The 21,550-nt window shown below is 43.2% G+C and overlaps 1 protein-coding gene across 7 annotated transcripts in view; it reads right to left on the reverse strand.

Annotated features, from left to right (window-relative positions):
- The window catches only part of LOC130120586 (double-stranded RNA-specific editase 1-like), a 221,361-nt gene that overhangs the window by 16,850 nt on the left and 182,961 nt on the right, over positions 1-21,550 (reverse strand). For 5 of the 7 annotated variants that reach the window (XM_056289205.1, XM_056289206.1, XM_056289208.1 and 2 more), the window contains 5 exons: positions 12,872-12,946; positions 7,587-8,512; positions 4,274-4,388; positions 2,073-2,241; positions 1,382-1,536 (listed from right to left, as the gene is read on the reverse strand). In XM_056289205.1, coding sequence (XP_056145180.1) covers positions 1,382-1,536; positions 2,073-2,241; positions 4,274-4,388; positions 7,587-8,512; positions 12,872-12,899 — 1,393 coding nt within the window. In that variant the 5' untranslated portion in view covers positions 12,900-12,946. The remainder of the gene's footprint in view (positions 1-1,381; positions 1,537-2,072; positions 2,242-4,273; positions 4,389-7,586; positions 8,513-12,871; positions 12,947-21,550) is intronic. The other 2 variants (XM_056289211.1, XM_056289212.1) reach the window with 1 other exon arrangement.

Below are 21,550 nucleotides of genomic sequence, written 5' to 3' on the forward strand. Positions count from 1 at the left end.
GTTTTTGTTTTTCCTCCCCAACTGTATCTGGCCAATTACCCCACTCTTCCGAGCCATCTCAGTTGCTGCTCCACCCCCTCTGCCGAGCCGGGGAGGCTGCAGTCTACCACGTCTCCTCCGATACATGTGGAGCAGCCAGCCGCTTCTTTCCATCTGACAGTGAGGAGTTTTGCCAAGGGGACGTAGCGCGTGGGAGGATCATGTTATTCCCCTCACGCGCTACGTCCCCACCCCCAACAAGTGCCCCGGCCGATCAGAGGAGGCGTTAGTGCAGCGACCAGGACATATACCCACATCTGATTTCCCACCTGCAGACATGACCAATTGTGTCTGTAGGGACGCCCGACCAAGCTGGAGGTAACACGGGGATTCGAACCGGCGATCCCCGTGTTGGTAGCTAACGGAATAGACTGCCACACCACCCGGATGCCCTGCAATTTGTTTTTAATAAACTCTTGAACAGTTCAGTTAAAAAAAAAAAAAAAAAAAAACACACACACACACACACACACATTTCCAGCACTCCTAAGGCAAATGTGTGTGTGTGTATATATATATATACATATATATATATATATATATATATATATGAAGTAAGGTGACCAGAAACCAACCCCCCCCCCCCGCCCACAAGTTTGAGCTCTACATTATTGCTATGTGATGATATATGTTTCTTCAGTCTCATGAGCTAGAAGGCCCATCCATCAGGTTATTAATTGTATGTGGCTGTTCCTCTACTGCGTCTGCCATGTACAATGGAAAACATTGTGGCAGACTAAGAGGGTAGTTAATCAGACAGACAGTGAGGGGAGGGGTGGGCGGCACAAAGACTGATAGCGACAGTCAGGGACAAAAAGCACTAATTACAAAAGTCTTGCTTAAATGTGTTTATAATGCGCGTTTAGACGTCGCAGTAAAATTCTAATTAAATGAAACCAAGCATAAGAGAGAAGCATGCTAAGTTAATTGAATAACATAAACAGGCGTCGATACTGAATTCTCAACAAGCATGAGATTCGATTAAAAATATGTCAGCCGGCCTGGGGAAGGAAGATGGGACGGGAATATTCAAGTATGTCAAGTTCTGCTTTGTTGCAGGTATTATATTCCCTCAACATCTGTCCCCAACACACTGACATCTTAGTGAATAAACTATTTGAACTGTTGAAAAATGATCCTCCATCCAAAGAGCGGGAAATAATAATTAACACATCTAACTTAAAATACAATAAACAAATAACATATGTATGTGTGACTATGCATTTCAAATGTGCATGTACACATGTAAAATGTGTGTCTGTCTGTCTATATATCTAGTATTTGAGTGTGTCTTTGTGAGTGTATGTGTGTGTGTGTGTGTGTGTGGGGGGGGGGGGGGTACCTTCCACTGCAGCCTCGTGTGGAGAGAAGATCCGGGCATCTCCACAGGGGGAGGTGCTGATGTAGAGGTGGAACTGAACATTATCCTTCAACCTGTATCCTCCCTTGTCACATTGGTCAAATATCGACTTCTGATGGTCCTCCTCCTTGTTGCTGCTATGACAACAGAAAAATGAGAGAGATGTCCCACCAAACAGCAGGAATGCTACATTTACATTTAAAAAAAGAAAAAAAAGTTGATGCTTGTGTCCATAGCAACCTATTAGGGGTGAAAGAACGAGATAACATCATTTTCAGCGACTCTTATTATCAACACAGAAATCACGACAGATTTACCAGCAAAAAATCAAAATCATTCTAAGCGTACAATAAAGCCAGTGTTAAGTGCCTGTGCAATCACGCTTCACTACATGGCAATATAAACACATTACTACTGCACATTCTGTGAGGTGATTCATGTATTAAAAAAAAATGTCCGAGGATTATTTGCAATGAGCACCATTTTGTCAAATCCAAAATTGCCATATTATTACCTTTTCAATCCTAGTAAAACACACACACACACACACACACACACACACACACACCACATTGACATTTCCACATTCACTTAATGTAATATCCATATGCACACACACACACACACACACACACACACACACACACGGAGACAGGGGTCATTGTCCACTGACCTGAGGAAGTACTCCAGCTGGGTATAGAGGTACCTGATGAGTGAGCGGCGGGAGATGATCTCTGCGTGACAGTCGTTGAGAGCCAGGCCGCGGTCGCTCATGTACTCCCCGTTGATGCACTTGGTTCCCGTGGAAACGCAAATAACCTGCGCTTCCTTCACGTCTGTGCCTGTGGAGAACGGGGCGTTGCGGGTGGGGGCGTGGGGCGAGACGGCGAGGACATGAGCGTGGTGTGCAAGCAGGCACGCCAACAGAAACACATCCACACACACATTTACATAACCAAACACACGCAACGCACAATGTTGGAATAATAATAATAAGAAAAAGATGTCATTGCCAGTCTTGTTTTTTGTGCGCCTGAACAATCTGCAAAGAACTTTCCATGAACCAAAAGTAAGATGCAAGTCCAATAAAGTAGGAAAAACATCAGCATGACCTGAATATATTCACGTTATCTCATGTGTAATGTATCAATTATGCATTTGTCACAGTACTGTATGCATAGAAATATTATAATACATATCCTATTTCTGATGCCGTCTTCAGTAAGACTTCCAGCTACATGTTTAAAACATCAAATGCATAAAAACATCACAAAACAAACTATAGCAAAGGAGAATATAATACAGATAGACAGTCGACACTGTCAGCACCGATGTTCTCTAACGTCAAGCCGATGACTTCAATTTTAATTAAAGATAACTTTAACTGGGCATCCAGGTAGCGTAGCGATCTGTTCCTTTGCCTACCAACATGGGGATCACTGGTTCGAATCCCCGTGTTAACTCCGGCTTGATCGGGCGTCCCTACAGACACAATTGGCCGTGTCTGTGGGTGGGAAGCCGGATGTGGCTATGTTTCCTTGTCGCTGCAATAGCGCCTCCTGTGGTCGGTCGGGGCGCCTATATGGGGGGGAACTACCATGATCCTCCCATGCGCTACGTACCAGCGGCAAAACTCCTCACTGTCAGGTGGAAAGAAGCGGCTGGCGACTCCACATGTATCAGAGGAGGCATGTGGTAGTCTGCAGCCCTCCCCGGATCGGCAGAGGGGGGTGGAGCAGCGACCGGGACAGCTCGGGAGAGTGGGGTAATTGGCCAAGTACAATTGGGGAGAAAAATGGGGGAAAAGCCAAAAAAAAAAGAAAAGATAACTATCATTATCAATATTATTATTAGTATGCCCATTACCATCAGCTGTTATTTGACAGGGGTGTGACAAGTGGCGGAGGCTGTGGTTGTGTTGTTAGATGGGATATTAATGCCGTCCTAGCTGACGGAGGCTTGACAGGAGGAGAAAGTGAAGCTGTGATAACAACCGTCATGCACACAGATTTTCTCACTGGGCTGAACTGCTGTTGAACAAAAGCTGAATTTTCCTCGGGCGTCACTCATGAACCGCAGCCGTAAACCAGAGTTCATGGGAAGTTTTAGAAGGGCAAAAAAAAAAAAAAAAAAAAAAGCGACTGACAGTATTAACGCAAGCCCCAATGCGGGCTATGAATCTCAGGGAGGTTCTCCTCTTGTCTAACCCCATCGCGCAGACTTGTGAGCCTGAGGTTCATTTTACTGCCTGTGTAAATCTAGCGTGGCATCGTAACTTCAGTTCAGGCAAAGTGTCACCAAACAGGAGCGACAGCCTTCGCTGGTCTCTCCGCACACAACTCGCTCATGACGACAATAACCCTGATGCCAGTAAACTGGTGGCTGCTGTAGTTATTCGTTGGCTGTCTACGAAGTGAATTGTGCATTTCATCCCTTTTCTTTTTTTTTTTTTTGAGACGGCATCGCTAGACTGAGCAGAGCAAAGGAATAAAATGGGAATGTTGTTGGTTGGAGTCCAGGTTTATCAGAAAGCAAAGTTAACTTTGCGCAAACTGGAAATGTGTCACGATGGGATGCTCAACATAAAGTCACAAGGACAAAAACACTTTTTTTTAAAGTAGAAGAAGGACTAAGAACATACCACATCTTCTATAAAGGCAAGTATTGACACATCAGTCATGATCTAAATATTCATGTATCGTCTTTTAAGATGGTTGAATAATGGACCTGGAAATGTGCTCCTTTCCCCAGTGTTGTTTGTGCTGCTGTGTTTGGTACACATACTTTCCTCAGGGTAATAAATGATACAATGGTTTATAGACTGAAACACAACATCTGCATGTGTGTGTGTGTTGGGTGGGGCTTGGAGTCTACCTGTTGTCATGACAACCCCTGCCAGGACTTTCCGCCGTGCATGGGGGGAGGCGAAGTTGTCTGTCAGTTCACAGAACTTACCCACCACCAGGCGGGACACGGAGTCTGCCAGGACCTGGGAACGAACACGAACACATGAACACACACACACACACACACACACACACACACACACACACACACACACACACACACACACACACACACAAGCACTCATACAGACACACAAAGAAGCCAAAATCCCGCACTCATCCACAGAAGCACAGTCACGCGTGTACTCATGCAAAACCACATGCAGCAACACACACACACACACACCACCACCGCCACGCAAAAACAAGCTGGTGTCAGTGCTGTCAGCTTACAACGAGTGTGCGATGTTATCCCCCCCCTAGAGCACCATGTATGCACCTGTCTCAGTGTTCGCACCGCTCCTAACAAGAGACAAGCGCATGAAAAACAGGACGTGTAAAACTAGGCTGACCCTCTGAGGTATATACCTTACGCGTCTTCCAGGCAATGGCTGCTCCAGTCTGACATAACCACAATTATAATTTATGGCCCTGTGTCCCCCTCATCCCTCCTCTGAGGTGAGAGACAGAAATAGTAGCAGAAAGTCTACATGTGAAGTGTGCGGGTCGCTCATCTTCAAACCCTTCACAGATTCCACGAGGTTTAAAAGTCACGCCGAAAGCCGAGAGGGAGAGTGAGCTTCACACGTCTCGTTCTTGGAGAGCTGCCGGCTCGGTCTCTTTTGTCGTTTTATACGGTGCTAATATGGTGGAAAATGACTACAACCAAGAAGGGAGACGGTGGCTGGTTGCCACAAATGAAGGAATGTAGTATAACATCACCTCCCTATTACTTCAGAAGCACCTACATGGAGGCCAGAGCAACTGACCCTGTAATGCAAAGGTTAAACAAATAGATAAAAAGGAACCACCACTTACAGCAGCTCTTTGACGAGCAAAAACGAGTGCCTGTTCAAGCCATTATGGATATGCTGTGTGACTGAATTTATACTATGGAAGTTTAAAGAGGTTTTAAGGGCCCGGGGGTCTCAACATAAATGATCATATAAAGCTTTAATGCCGTTAATGAAAAAAAAAAGGCTGCAGTTATGTCATCTACTCATCAATTTCTTTTTTAACCTGTTTTTTTTGTTGTTGCTAAGGCAGCGTTATATTTCACCATTCCCCCCCCCCCCGTTCACTTCGTTGCCAGATGGAGCGGGGCTGCACATAAATTGAATAAATAACACCCGACAGAGAATTAATAGAGCAATTAGCGGGGATGCTGCTTTCAAAACGGGGTACTTGTGGAATATACCAGATGACATGTGTACAGAGTGAGTAAAGAAATAAATAAAAACAGGATTTCTTTTGACATGAATGTTGACAGTTTTTTTTTTCTGATTGCCTTTGCCAGCTGTGTTATCTCCCCACACGTTGGTGGGCCTCTGACAGTCACCTCCACAGCAGCTTTCAGAGCAACAACTGACCCCGCTCTCTTGGCCCCACCCCCCAGACCTGAATCAGGCTGTAATGAAAGTCTGTCAGAAGAGTGGACCTCAGAAAGGCTGAGTCAGTTTGGACTTATTTGGGTTCCTGAAGGACGCATCCATGACAGCATTTCAGATAGTTGTGTTTCAGCTGGCACGGTTTACTGTTAGCCAAAATGTAAAGGTGATGATCCAGTTTTTTTTTAAACTATTTCAGAAGGGAACAAATACGTTACCAAGATGAGGGGAAAAACAGTGAATATATTTATATCTGGCACTTGCTTCATCGGTGGTTGCTTAAACAGGCCAAAATAGGAGAATTTGAAATTGGCCCCGGCACATGCATTATCTACAATTAACAAATCCAGTGAAGGGATCCATTCTCGTATTAAAGCCGACTATCGTTTTTGCTTTGAAGACCCAATCATCTGTTAAAACCTATCACATCCATTTTGATTATATCTACTGTCATTCTTGGCACTCATCTTAATTTTCAATTAAGTGATTTGAGCAGTATGATATCAAACCCTAGCCATATCGATGTTCCAGTGAGAACTTTTCTGAAGGAATAATTTTGATAATGAATTGTGTATTGAACCCTCTGGATTCCTTCAAAATCAAGATGTGATGTCATTCAGAAAGAGTTCTTCCCAACATTATCCTGGATAAAGAGCAACAGATTTCACTTGCACTGAAGAATCTTTTGTCCTTGAAAATACTTCATTTAGATACTCCTAGTGCAGAAGATATTAAATATTCAAGAGTTTTTGACTTCAGCTACAGGGTTATTTAAATTTGGGTCCGTATGAACAGTGGAAGGGTCCAAAAACTAGATACACTGCATTATAACTACAAATTATTTGAGAAACATTTTGGTTAGTAATCAATTTCTTACACTTTTCCAAATTTGATCTTCCAAAACACAATAGATAATACAAGTCTAGAGTAATTGGTTTGGGTTTCCATGATGTATAACTGAATAAACCCTTATTAGACTGGAAGAACACTCTTTGAAAGTACCATTGGGTTTAAGGCCAGTATCTTGATAGCTACTGTGACCCTCTTAACTTCACTGCAAACATATTTTCCTCTTTACTGATACATTCATTCTCTATACCCATCCATCTATTCATCAATTTATCGATTCACTGTCTATACCCCTAATCGAATTTATGTTTGCTGGGGACTGGAGGCTATCCCAGTAAACACTGGATGGAAGGCGAGGAAACCCCATAGACAGGTTGGCAGTCTACCACAGGGCCATGCTGTTTAGTGAATTTCCGTGTTAAAACTATGTTGTTCTTACAAGTATCAATGTTTAAAATATAAGAGTTGTCTTCTTGTCTTAACAGATTCAACACAGCCTGGCAGGACCCATGAGATAGTTATGTCTACGATTTCACCAACCTTAGAAAAGCTATACAGATGATTCTGAACATTTGTCAAATGCCATCAATGTGCATCAGATGTAACTTCTTATATAAAGTTTTGTAAACTTGGTGCTTTTCCTTTCCAAGAATAATGGACCCTATTCAACATATGAATAAATAAACCTTCCTCTTGTATATAATTTACCTAAACATTACTTGTACCAAGGACACCACTCGACATTTTGTAACGCAGAGCAAGTTGAGCTGGGCCACAAGGTGAACATATTAATGAGAAAAATAAAGCTGATGATTTAAAAAGTCAAAAGTCCTGAGTGCAGGACAATATTTTACAATCTGATCTCATTACTACAACAACAACTACTACTGCTACTACTAACAATCATCATTATGTTTGTATATCATATGTAGAAATTCCAAATACCTGTGGTAGGTGTAGCTGCAGTCCTACTCTGGGTATGGGTTGTCGAGATGGTGTCTGGTCTAGCTGCATGTTGAAGAGAGCCGAGAGGGCGGCCTGCGCTGCACGGGCCTTGGCCAGCTTCTTGTTGCGCCCTGAGCCTTCAAACTTCTGTGTGTCCACGGTCACTGACATCACAAAGTTCTTGGCATGGCTTTCACCACTCTCTGACACAAAATCGTATTTAAGTCCTGGTCGGAGCTCGTTCAGGATCATGACTGGGTTTTTCCCGCTGGAGGGGGAGCTGATTGAGGACGGAGGGGGCAGTGGGGCCTGGACCAGGTTGCTGCCTGGGGGCACGGGCAGTGGGTACTCCCCTAGTGTGTTTAAGGAGCTGCTTCCATTGGGGTCTAGGTAGTAGCTGTCCTCGGAAGCGGCTGGTGTCTCAAAGCCATTGAAGAGCATGTCTGGGAAGTCAGCCTGGTCGGAAGTGAAATCTGTGTTGACTGTTAGGGTACGGCCCATGGCCAGGTGCGCCTCAGATGCATTGGGAAATTGGACAAAAGAGCGTAGCGCTTTTTCAGCTGCATTGAGTTTAGCCTTCTTCTTTGTTGGGCCCATGCCCTCAAACAGCTGGCCATTTACCTCCACTGTCATGACAAAGACCGGTGCATGAACCGGTCCTGTCTGAGACAACAGCTTGTATTGAAGACCTGGTTTGACTTCGTTCAACTGCATCAGGGCGTTCTTGGGCACGACCGGCCCTGGCGTTTTCTTTCGTTTCTTGGCCCGGAACTTGGAGTGTGTGTGGCCATTGTTGCCCTCCTCCAGGGGCCGCTTGCGACTGCCCCCACCACTTCCGTTGGGGAGCTGTTCTGCCACAGGCATCCCCTCTTTGGAGGACACGTTGTCCAGGTTTCGGTTTTCCTTGACTTCGGTGCTGCTCGAACCTGCGGTGCCCAGAAAGAGTAACTTACAACGCCTTCGTTGCAGGATCTTGTAAATGCAAAATTTATAGATTCCATTATCACTCTTTGGAACTGTACCAATGATTTGTGTTCCTTTTGTCACAGACAGATGCTGAACTTTGATTTGGACCAAAGATAAAACGACCGAGTTTGTTTTCTGAAAATGGTGAGCAAGATAGAAGGAACACACCTACTGTTGTAAATGAGATGGGTGTTTCTGAGAAGTGTACCTTACTCTGTTCTTTTGAAACTTTGAAAGGATAATTTTTCAAAGATCTTGCCAAAATAAGGAAAGATAGTTTTGCATAATTTTAGCTGAGAAAAAGTTTAGTTTAGTGATAGAGAACAGAGTTAAGAATCAGACAGTCAATGAATGGTATCAAAAGCTGGAAAAAGACTTCCTCAAATTAATCATTTAATACCTCTGAGATACAAAAGATCTGAGTTGTGAAAAAAAGCTGAATATATCTAAAAAAGCGATCAAAAAGGATGGTTTCACAGGTAAGATAGCAACAGTACATTTCTCATGTTGTATGTTATGCCCTGTTGCATGTAGTCTCTCTCTCACAGAGAGACTACATGCAGAGAGAGAGAGAGAGAGAGAGAGAGAGAGAGAGAGAGAGAGAGAGAGAGAGAGAGAGAGAGAGAGAGAGAGTTCCTCATCCATTTTGTGTTTTCAGATGCATTCTTTACAATCTCGTCGACAGCTTGGAAAGCAATGACCTGGATTCAAGGAGTTCCTACTGCTGTCTCGGAATACTCTAGGGAACACATATCACCAGGTTCAGTTTGCAAAGTGGACGGAATATTGGCAAAAAATTTCCATTTATAACATCCTCCAGCAAAGGCTTGCTAGGTTACTCCTTACGGTACTCGGGACAAAGAGAAGCCGCAGTGTGCATGGGGCGGGGTTGCACGTGGGGGGTTGAGGGAGTGCAAGGGAGGAGTGCAGGGGGATAGGAGGAGCGGAGGACCAGGCAAGGAGGAGAACAACATCAAAGACAAGAGGCAGGAGGAGGCACTCCGCCGAGTGCAGGATCCTAAGGTTTGACTGGTGACTGGGTGCAAGGTTTCAAACGTGCTCTTAAACCCATTTAGATGATGCTTTGACGAGAATGACTGTCTCATTTTTAGAAAAAGAAGAATATCTTAAAGTTAAAATTCGTTTCTATTTCCATGAGGCCCCATGCCTCAGAACCCCAGCCCTCCCTATCCCCACCATTAAACTCATGACATCAAAAAAAACAACAATTTGGTTCATAAAATGCATCAACATGCAGTTTCCATCTAACTCTACAACGGACATGTCCCAGTGCAAAACAGCAGCAACATCAGCAAAAAGGTTCACACATCTCAACAAGATGTAGAATACAAATTTCATAGTTTAGAATTATGAGCATATTTTATTATAGAACATGCAACATCCTCAGGTGTGAGCATGCATTCTTTAAAGTTTTAATAACAATATTTCACAGGTAAGGTAAGAGCAGAGGAAAGACAGAGCAGGGACGTGCACACGATTGGTCAACTGACAAGAACTTAAAAACAGAGATAGGCAGAGCCTTTCCGCATTGGAACTGGGAGAAACTATGGGGTTAAAAAGTGGACACACTCTAGGCAATTGTGCTGTGAGGCTATGGATAGGGACTATTATGAAATTAATTGAATAGATTTGGCTGTAATAGAAAGTAGAGAGTGCTCCATGAGAGTTGGGTGAAATTTTGAAAAAAAGGTCTAAGACTTCATTTTTACAGTACCAATCTGATGTAATTATGTCATTACATTTAGCATGTAACCACCATATTACCGAACTAAGAAATTTACTGTGCCAAGGATGAGATACATGAAGGTGTCAAGATATTTGATAGTCACTATAGAAATGAACACATACTGCACAACAAATTAAGCTATTCATTGGGAAAGTTTAATGCTAATTAATCCCACATCCAAAAGACATCAACAGGCAAATCATTAGCATGCCATGCTCTGAGCAGACAGATAGGAAAACAGACACGATGAAAAGTTTACAACACATAGACCAGACAGACATCAGATACATAGATGATCAATATGAAACGTTTTACTTTAAGCGCTTTGAGTGGTCGGTAGACTAGAAAAGCGCGATATAAAATGCAGCCCATTTACAATTTACTCTAAAACACTCAATATCTGTTTTATGAATCAACCTTTAAATCGTGTTTATTGTGTAAAATTTCTAAAATGCAGCACGTTGCATAAGTTATATAACATGTGCAAATATGAAAATTTTGCCAACCGAGGACTTGGTCAACGATTCCTTAGGAAAGTGTATCTCATTTTTAAAGTTTGCTTTCAATCAAATTCACCACTGTCAGTTTCTTTCCAAAATTATCATTTGAATATGCGACGATCAATGTGTTTTTTTTTTTCTTTCAAACAGACACTTCATACGTATGTGTTAACATGTATGAGGCAGCCTGTGGCAGGACCACTACCCCACCCGTAGGGATCTGTACACCACACTATAACAAAGTGTGCCGCGGCACCCTGCTTTCATTACAGCAGCTCAAGTGCAGTCTGAAACAAGATGACAGAGCAGGCTCGGCTCTGGTCATTACCCCACCAGAGTCGGTGTAATTAGCATCCATTAGCCACAGCGAATAAAAGCGTTCCCATATGCTTCCATCTCTCAAAGCTAAAGCCTCCGGCCCCACCAGCCCCATGCGCTTCACATGAACTGAATAATGCAGTGGGTGGCAGTACAAATGAGAACTTCTTTGTTTGGTTTGGTTTTGATTTGAACCGATTCAATTCATGCTTTGACTTCTCAGCATTTTTAAGTGCAGATGAAATTCCTCTGGGTGTCACAGTAACTTGGGACACGTTTTTACTGTGGTGCCCTGGCATTTCAGAAACATGTCCCTCGGAAATCTGCAGGCGCTTAAACTAGGCTTATGTCAGATATGCTTTTGGACTGAGAGTACAAAATGTAAGAGACACACCGCCTCTGACAAAAAAAAAAGAGACCATTTTGCACAGTCTGAGCTTATGTGACTCAACGGTGCTGGCTCTCCTCGGTGTGAGGATTGTACGCAGGTGACACTACAATGACAAGTGTTGGCTTTTAGTGCAGCTGAGGGTGCTGCTGGGGAAATGGCAGCCATCTTTGAATGTGAGTTCAAAATGGAGAAGGTGGTGGGGGAAGAGACTCAATCATTTTCCCGCCCTGACTTCCACCTGTGAACCCAGCTACCGAATTCTGCCGAACACGTCTAATTCAAGTTCAAGGAGGTAAAGGGAGAACATTCTAGAACAAAAGAATGTGGAAGTGGAATAGGGATCCAAAACCTTCCCGACAGAACGACGAGTTCCCCACCAAAAAGTTTCATCTCCCCCATCTGTATGTGTCAGGTCACGTGAGGACAGGTCATAGTTTACAGCCCCGGTCACTGATGGACGAATAACGCAAAAACTGGATGACAGCAGCCGACAACAGGAAAGACTAAGCTCCTCTTCATTTTCCATCACGCTTTTATACAGAGGTTTAGAAAACGCCTCCAGCCGACGGTGTAACACGATCATCATTAAAAAAAGAAAAAAAAAAGCCCAGATGTTAATTAAGTACAACTGACCCTTCCTATTTTCCCGCTGCTCTAATCCTGAAAACTAGATGGAGAATCAGATTAAAGATTTAACTGTGACACTCGGCTTCTCTGATTTATAACTGACATGCTAGTGAGAAAAATAACCGACATAAAAAAAAAAAAATCACACTCTTGAAAACGGGGTTTGGACTGACACGACTCACTGCCATTTACATGAAATAGGACTGGCAGGAACACAAAGGGCAGTAACACAACATATTCCTTTGTTCACCTTCAAACGACGCACCCGAAATAACATTGTGAGAACTCGAAACCTTGTGACTTAACATCATTCTTCTATGCCTTGTTAACAACAGCCTGGCAAGCAAACAGACCGACTTCATCTCTGCTTGCCAAATCCGCTGAGAGAAGCTCTCAATAGGAAAAGAGAAGCAAACTCCAGCCAGCGCTAACAGATGTTTTATCTAGCAAGGCTTGCACGACTCGGGAGGGATGCTCTGTTAGGTTACTTGCAACCTAACTTTTTGATGAGGGGAAAAAAAAAAGAACAACACTGTCATGGAAGATGTAAATCATGAAAAATGAGATTTTGTCCGTATCGCCCATCTCTGGGTGATACGGTTGAAATAATATATTTCGTAGCATTTGTCAAAGGAAGAAACGTGGGATGACAGATGGTAAGACGGAGAAAACACAGACAAGCACGCAGACAGGAAACAGGCACAGAAATAGACAGGAAGCAGAGAGGCAGACTTACTCATGTTCTCCTCTTCATCCACGTCCATGGTGAGGAGTTTGGTTTGGCCAGGCAGCAGCTGAGCGCCTACTCCACCTGCAGACCAGGAAAAGGACACAGTTCAACATGGACAGTTTTACACAAACACATGCCATGCCACACACACTCATGCACATACAAAACCTCACACAAGATGCCACACGCATGAAAACCAAACCAGATATCTGTCTCACTCAGCAGACGCTTTTACTTGAAGCAGCCTGCTAGTGTCTCTGTGAGGCCTGGCTCAGCCAGAGGCGATGCTGGGGCTCAAACCGTGAACCTCAAGTGTTGGAACAGCCGCGTTTCAGTCCGCTGCAACACTCTGAGTGCCAAATGGACAGACTCAGCAATAACTGCACAAACACCTTAACACAAAAACTCTCACAAACCCTCAAAGTAACAAATGCACTCATACACACGTGACCTGCATATTTCTACATTTATAGATGCACACGCACATACACAGATGTACATGCACTACATGTGTGCACAAACCTATACATGCACAAACACAACGTTTTTTTAAAAAAATTATTTTATTTTCTCCCCTTTTTTCTCCCCAATTGTATCTGGCCAATTACCCCACCCCTCTGAGTCGTCCCGGTCACTGCCCCACCCCCTCTGCCGATCCGGGGAGGGCCGCAGATTACCACATGCCTCCTCGGATACACGTGGAGACGCCAGCTGATTCTTTTCAGCTGACAATGGGAAGTTTCGCCAGGGGGATATAGCACATGGGAGGATCACGCTATTCCCCCCAGTTCCCCCTCCCCCCTGAACAGGCACCCCAACAGACCAGAGGAGGCGCTAGTGCGGTGACCAGGACACATACCCACATCCAGCTTCCCACCCGCAGACACGGCCAATTGCGTCTGTAGGAATGCCCGACCAAGCCGGAGGAAACACAGGGATTCGAACCGGCGATCCCCGTGTTGGTAGGCAACGGAATAGACCCGCTACGCAACCCGGATGCCCACACAGGCACAACGTTAAGTCAAATGTCAATTAAGCACAAAGTTAAATCAAACATTAATTAAGCACAAATGTTAATTTCTAGTTTAATACATTCACATGTGAACACACACACACACACACACACACACACACACACAGTCAGACACGCGTACAGAGACTTCTATCAACATAGATAACAAACAGCACATATAGTACATATACCCAAAAGACCTTGAAAACTTGCACCAAACTTCATTTTGAACTTAACACAGCCCCATGTACGCACACTCCCTCAGGACTGAGAGACGCACACAGAAACCTGTAGTTCACATATTCCGCTGTATTCAAAGGATGGAGGGAACCAAGGTGAGAGGCTGATTGGCCGTAATAGCAGGAGCAGTCTATTGTGACTTTAATCCTGATGATTAGAGCCTATTTCCTAATGCCTGCTAAGAGCTATTACACACTGACACACACACACACAATTGCCTGAACACATGCTAGCACATAAAAAATAAGATATAATTGGAAGAAAGCATGTCCACATGATACTTTATGTGAGCACAGACACACACTTTAAGCACATGTTGTACATCCCATGCAACACTTGGACATGCATTCACACACATGGAAAAACCCCCCAAATGTACTCCCAAGTTACCTATTCTGACAAAGGCTGCACAAACCCAACCCAGGGATTGATTCTTATCTGACAAACACGTTGGAGCGCTTTGAAATCCAGGAAAAGGCCTTTCCATAATCGATACATCAAATCCAAGTCTAAAACCACATCATATGTACAACTTTAATGTGAATAATTAAAGATTTGTGGATGGTGCTCCATCCTTTTCTGTGTAACCTACACGTTTATAAACCCGTGAAAAGTCAAATCTACCTTCCACTCCTTTCAGATCAATGCAGCGAGTCCCTCAATTTGTTCTACTCTCACAATTCCTCAAACAAAAACACAATGAAATAGGTTAAACAAAATCAAATGTCTTGAATGGCAAAGATTATTAAACAAAAAAGGGGAGGTTGTAACAGACATCTTGTTATTTCAACAGTTGAGCTTGCAACAAATTGTTGCGGATGATGGTGTCTGAAAATGGTGCTATCTTCACTCGGACATTCAGTAAGGTCAGGCATGTGGCTGGGAAAGAGGTTTATAACGGATACCTGCAGCCATGTGGTCCACAGCCACTACCGACTTGGTATCAAATACCACGGCCAAGCACTAATGTGTGATAGTGTGGAATTCTTTAAAGATGGAAACTCATAGGGGGCGTCCAGGTGGCGTGGCAATCTATTCCGTTGCCAACCAACATGGGGATCGCCGGTTCAAATCCCCGTGTCACCTCCGGCTTGGTCGGGTGTCCCTACAGACACAATTAGACTGTGGGTGGGAAGCCGGATGCGGGTATGTGTTCTGGCACTAGCACCTCCTCTAGTCGGTCAGGGTGTCTGTTTGTGGGGGGGGGGGGAACTGGGGGGTAATAGCGTGATCCTCCCACGCACTACGTCCCCCTGGCAAAACTCCTCACTGTCAGGTGAAAAGGAGCGGCTGACGACTACCCATGTATCGGAGGAGGCATGTGGTAGTCTGCAGCCCTCCCTGGACCGGCAGAGAGGGTGGAGCACCGACTGGGATGGCTCAGAAGAGTGGGGTAATTGGATGGGTACAATTGGGGAGAAAAAGGGAGGAAAATAATAATACAAAAAAAATATATGAGGATTTCTGAAAACACACAGTAAAGACAGAAACCGACGACTGAGGAAGTAATACAATGGAGAAAAAGAATAAACGAAGATGGAGGAAGAGGTACAGAGAAGAGACAGAGAACGCGGGAGAAAGATGGTGTTACGATACGCAGCAGATTGTGCTGATTCCACTTCTCTCTCCATCCGCTTTTCATGAGTGCACCCATTCCTCAGCCAGACACTTTCTTAAGCGAAACTAAATAGGCTAATTAATCTGGGCTAACGGTGGGTGACAGCAAATATGCTAGCACAATTATCACCCTATTAAAGATTCATATTCGCCCCCTTATTGAAAATGAAAAGGTAGAGGGGTGGTAGTACGGGTGTGGGTGGGGAGGTAAAAAGAAAGATTGTGAAACGAAGGTCATTTTTTTACCCCACCGGTGACAGGGGGCAAACTTCAGCCAGGCACCTCCTGTTCTTTCCTGTCTTCCACCAAACCACATCTTAATGCAAGACTAGTCTGAATCAACTACTGTGCAGGCATTTAATAGTGGTGGCCACTTAGTATCCATGGCAACCAATCAATTCACATCCAGTGAACTACAGGTGTGCTGGCTGAATGCTGCCTCACCTGCAGGCATTCTTCACAAAATAGTCAAGTTGCCTTTTATTACAATGATCAGTTGACTTGGTCACAGTCTATGGCTGCTACAAAACATAAAAAATAATGTTTTTGTATTTTGTGTTTGGGGGTAAATTGTTGTGTTGGAAAGTTATAATCTGATCTTAAACTTTGCCCCCCCCCCAAACTAATCAAATTTGACCTCCTTCATTTAATTTAAAAAGACGCCTTTTCAGGTCAACCAGAAATGGGCCTGATCTGTTCTGAATGATTATAAGACTGGGTTAAACACAGCCCTGCCCGAAATATAACTGAAACCCAATGTGCCTTTACATACACACACATATAGTATATATATATATATATATATATATATACATACACATAAGGTCTTATCTGCCCCAATCGGAGAAACCAACACATGTGGCCGATTCTCACAAACAACACCAAAGTGTCGGTCGGCTGTGATTTTTGCACAAGGCATCCTGGTCGTGAATTTCCAGGTACCCATGAGACCAGGTACAATCAGTGGGGCATGCTGCACAGATAATTCTTAAAAATACGTGTGTGTGTGTGTGTGTGTGTGCGTGAGCCTTAGATATTAAACTATTGGTTCATGCATGTCCTACATTAGTGAGCAAAACAACGTAAAGCCTTGCTATGTGAAATTATATTTTCCTTTTTGGCCAACCCGGAGCATTACACGCACGTGTCTTATCCAGTGAGAACAACGGACTTAAAAATGGTGAACTCCTTTGCGTGTTCACAGAACTGTCCATCAATGCGAAAACAAATTCTTTTCATAATTCTTGAAGATATAATTCTAAAATTAAGCAGCGTTTTTGTCCGACAAAACTTTTAGCGTGTCAGTAAAAAAGGGATCAAAATTACACATCCTTGTAATTAGCGATACTAATTAATTGTGACAGAGTCATAGAACAGTTCATTTTGCTGAACTCTTTACACATATGCAGTCTGTCAACAGCTGACATGTCACAGATTCGATGCGACCTCTCTAAAATTAGCACAGCTCCAGACTGGTGGTCCCTGACTTCGTCACAGATTAACGCTAACCCAAAACATGCTGTAATGTTTAGACATGAAATGGAGCTAAGCTTTTACCTATCGGACCTTGGTTATTACTGTGAGTGTTTGGTCTTTTTCTCAGGATTTGACCCACGTACACGCCCTTGGCAAGACTAATACTATTTGATCTGCATTGCCTGGCTTGTGTGCTTTCAACTGCAGTTTATCTCTACAAGTTTTAATAAGAATCCGCAAGAATCTGCGCTACTAATACTGCAAATCACATGATATCACTCCGATGGACTGTGACGATCGTGCACTTTTTATTCATAAAAAGCAAAAAAAAAAAAGAAAAGCAGAAAGCAAAACAAACAAACAACAGAAAACTGATCTTGACAGTCTTATGGGTAAGCAAGTTTGAGACCTGAAAAATCCTTATGTGTATGAACTTTGAAAAGTATTTTTTTTGTTTTTGTAATGACCCCTTCCAGATGCATGCGGCTGGAGCAGAGCGATTTAAAGTGAGTCTGGAGAATCGGCGCATCGCCACATGCATAAATGACCTGGCGTCATCGGACTGTGAGAGGGTGCTGTCCGAGGTAATTCTGGGTGGATGGATGGGCGAGCGGTAGGAGAGCAAAAGATGAGAAAGAAGATGAAAAAGCTCAAATTCAATCTGGGAGGCAACAGGGACGGCGGGGTGGGGTTGGAAATTAGGTGGTTTTGATTTGTCTCCTATCCTTTCGCACCGCCGCAGAGCAGGGGGGAGGAGTGGCGGTGGCTGATGGACTGGAAGGAGGTAGGTGGGTGGGTGGGAGGGGGGGCAGAAAGAGACAGAAAATGCAATCTTATTCTGAGTAAAAGAGAATCATTATCTCCCCTAAAACAGAAGGCGGCGGACAGGTCTGCCCTTGACAGACAGAGCCGTGCTTGGGTTTGTGTGTATGTGTGCGTGTGTTTGCATGTATGTTTGAGTTCAGAGCCAAAACCTACTGCAAGTCAAAATTTTGGCAATGCTGGTATGTTTCATACTAGCTCAAACCTGTGTTGAATAATTTGTTCAAGTTTACTCTGCAGCAAGCCATGCCAAGCACAGGAGGAAAATCTGTGAATTAAGTTGAAGACTGCCTCACAGTCGATATCGGGGAAGGTCGAGCCAAGTTCTGAGACCTTGAAGACGTTTCACCTCTCATCCAAGAGGCTTCCTCAGTTTGTGCCTTTCTGACTAGACCAAGCTACTCTGACTGGCTGGTGATGAGACTCAGAATTTATTCTCTAGGAGTCGTTGTCAGAGCTATAGTTGTCCATGGCTCTTTGAGTCCCTTCACGGATATATACCAGTCCAGTTGCACTTGATTCAACTCCTTTGGATAACCATGGCCTGGATGAATGAGAACATTCACAGACAAGTTCTGAGACCCTGTTCTCCTTTAGGCTCCTCATAGGCTGAGACCCTCACATTAGTCATCAGTGTCCAAATAGGATCAATTATGATGTTTGGAGGTGAACTTGGGGATGAACGGAAAGTATCACGTACATCATATCTGTTTCACGAATATCGGAGAAAAAAAGGTTTGGGGAAAGTCGAGAAAATTATAGCTAAGCGATAGCTGCAAAGCATTTGTCTATAAACAGATTGTTAATGTAAGAGGCGTATGTGACCGTATGTAACCATATGTTAAAGTTGACATCGGAACAAGAGGGTTTAAATAAGTGGTTAACTTGATGAGGGAGACTATCAGCACTTTCGAAACTCTAAAATAAAGCCGGGAGCAGATCCTTCATGCCCTCCCTGTAAAAGCCGACCTGCCAACTCTACTCATATCTGTTATTCTTGTCCTTTCCTGACTCCTTTTTGGACCAGAATATTACTGCCTTTAGTGAACCTGAAATGTTTACAACCTAAACACCACCTGACTAAAAGGGGAGACTTTTTGGATTCATCTCTGACACCACTTCTGTCTTTTAAAGCCGATGGGAGCCTAGTTTTTATTTCATCCTTGTGACGCTGTTGGATTTTTCTCTCTTGGAAAAGGCCAACCGCCTCCAATCAATTACCAGGTGGAACAAAGACATTATACAATTCTCAAAGTTGGAAAATATTATTGTTAAGGGATCCGTACAGGGTTCCACCAAAGTCCGGAAACCCTTTCTAGATTATTTTGACAGATCATAGACTCCTCTTGCCATCGAGAGTTGAAGTCCTAGCATCTGCCTGCAAAATATTACCCTCAACTACACAACCTACACCGGGAATGATGTAACTTTCTTCAGAGATCACTTTAAACATGTTAACGAGGTCCATCAATGGTTATTTACAACCCACCTGTTTACGACTGCAGTAAAACACAATACATATCACCGATTTTGTGAGGTCTCGCACCTGAAACAGTACATCAGAGCAGCCCAGCTGTCATGAAGACCAAGGAGCTGATGTACCATCAGTTCATGTACTCATGTAACTTTGACATGAAGTTGGTTGAAGGCAAAAAGCTGGAGTTTATAAAAAGAACTGTAAAGCTTTGAACCTTCCTAGGAGCACCATAAAGTCCACTGTAACAAAATGAAAAAAATACGGCATAACCCAAACATTACCGTTTGACTAATCAGGCTGTCTATAAAATGAACAATTTGTGAAAACGTTCATGGAGGGGGTGAATATTTTCTGAAGGCTCTGTATATGGATGAAGCTTGTTTCATTGATTTAGACTTTCCGAGTTCAACATTAAACTTTGATAGCCGATGTTGGAAAGTTAGATGGATGTCAGATTTTACAGCAGTTTGACTTTCAGGTTTTAGAAGTCTTTGACTGCTAAACAGCATGCCTATACTGTCTGAGAGTTAATGGTCAATGTTGACAGCTTGTAGTACTCAGTAAAAATAAATAAAAACATTCACAGCTATACCTTGATACAGTAATTCTATTCTGCAAAGATTCAAATTTTGCATTTGTTTGCAGCGATCGCTATTATTGATTTCCATGGTAAGGGAATGGCAACTACTTTCCACGGCCATACTAACGTGGAGACACCAGATTATTTGTGGGCAATGCATGAAATCACATTCCTGCTATGTGAAAAGTTGTTTGGCAAGTATAACAAATTCTCATTCTGATTCTGATCATTTAGTTTGGATAGTGATTTTGTCACATTGAATTCAGCACAACTAAATGTTGTACAGCAGGTGGTGTAATGCGGTGATGATCTTTTCAAGTGGACACCCAAAGACACACAACCTGCAGATCTCCCATTAGTGAAAATTGTCCTTGAGCAACCCCATCTGAAAATTTTATTGGTGGATACTTTATACATAACTATCTTACAGTCAATACTACAGTAATAAAATAATTAAGCCTTCATCGGCTCAGAACCCCCACAAGGACTTCCTGTGATTCTCAGACCCACTTTGGGAAATTGTAATGCACATTAATGCAGGAGGCAACAGCAGCACAAATAAACCTAAAAGGCAATATATTTCTTAGTTGGTCCCAATGAAATGACAACTGGGCCAAAGAAAAAATTATGGTTTCTAACTGGTCTCCTGACAAGATAATGGCCTCTGATTGACCTGACTGTAAACTCAAGTACAAAAAAAATTGAAAACAGAAACAGCATATCAAACTTAAGTTAGGTGGATTTTAAAGACGGTGACTACCGTGGTGTCATTATTTCAAAGGTTTACTCTCTCAAAATCTGACAGATTCGTCACTTTCAAGGGACTTATCACCAGCATTTAATTTTACTCTGTCAACTTTCAATCAAACTGCTGTATGTCAGGTCAACTGTAACTGCAAAGAAACTCTTCGTCTAGCAGGAGCGACAAGTTCTCATGTGGCATTTTTTTGTAGCCTGTTTTTTAGGACCCTAATAGTTAAGTATTTTTCATGTTGCCAATGTCAGCTAATGGCCCATGGGGTTCGTCTGGCGGCGATCTTGAATTGATATAGACACGAGTGGCGAAAAATGCCGATTTTCATAACTCCTGATCCAGACAATTTACCTTTCCATTTGATTCCTGGTGTCAAAATTGTATGAAAAAGTGGGTTCATTTGTTGTCTGGTTTAGGAGTTATGAAAATCGGCATTTTTCCACCACTTGCGTGGACATCAATTCAAGATGGCCACCAAACGACCCCATGGGCCATTAGTTGACCTTGGCAAAAGAACAATTCTTAAATAGGCAACATTAGGGTCCTTAAAAAACAGGTTAAGAAAAATGCCATGCAAGTACATGGGGACCTATTTCTCCTGCTAGACTATCTGCTGTTTTTGTAAAATGCTATGGAAGCTGCATTCTGATTAAACTATGACTTTGGAATTAAAAAGTTAAACCTGCCTCACATGTAGCGATAATTGG

Source organism: Lampris incognitus, chromosome 11 (assembly GCF_029633865.1).
Source record: "Lampris incognitus isolate fLamInc1 chromosome 11, fLamInc1.hap2, whole genome shotgun sequence".
Lineage (NCBI taxonomy): Eukaryota > Metazoa > Chordata > Actinopteri > Lampriformes > Lampridae > Lampris > Lampris incognitus.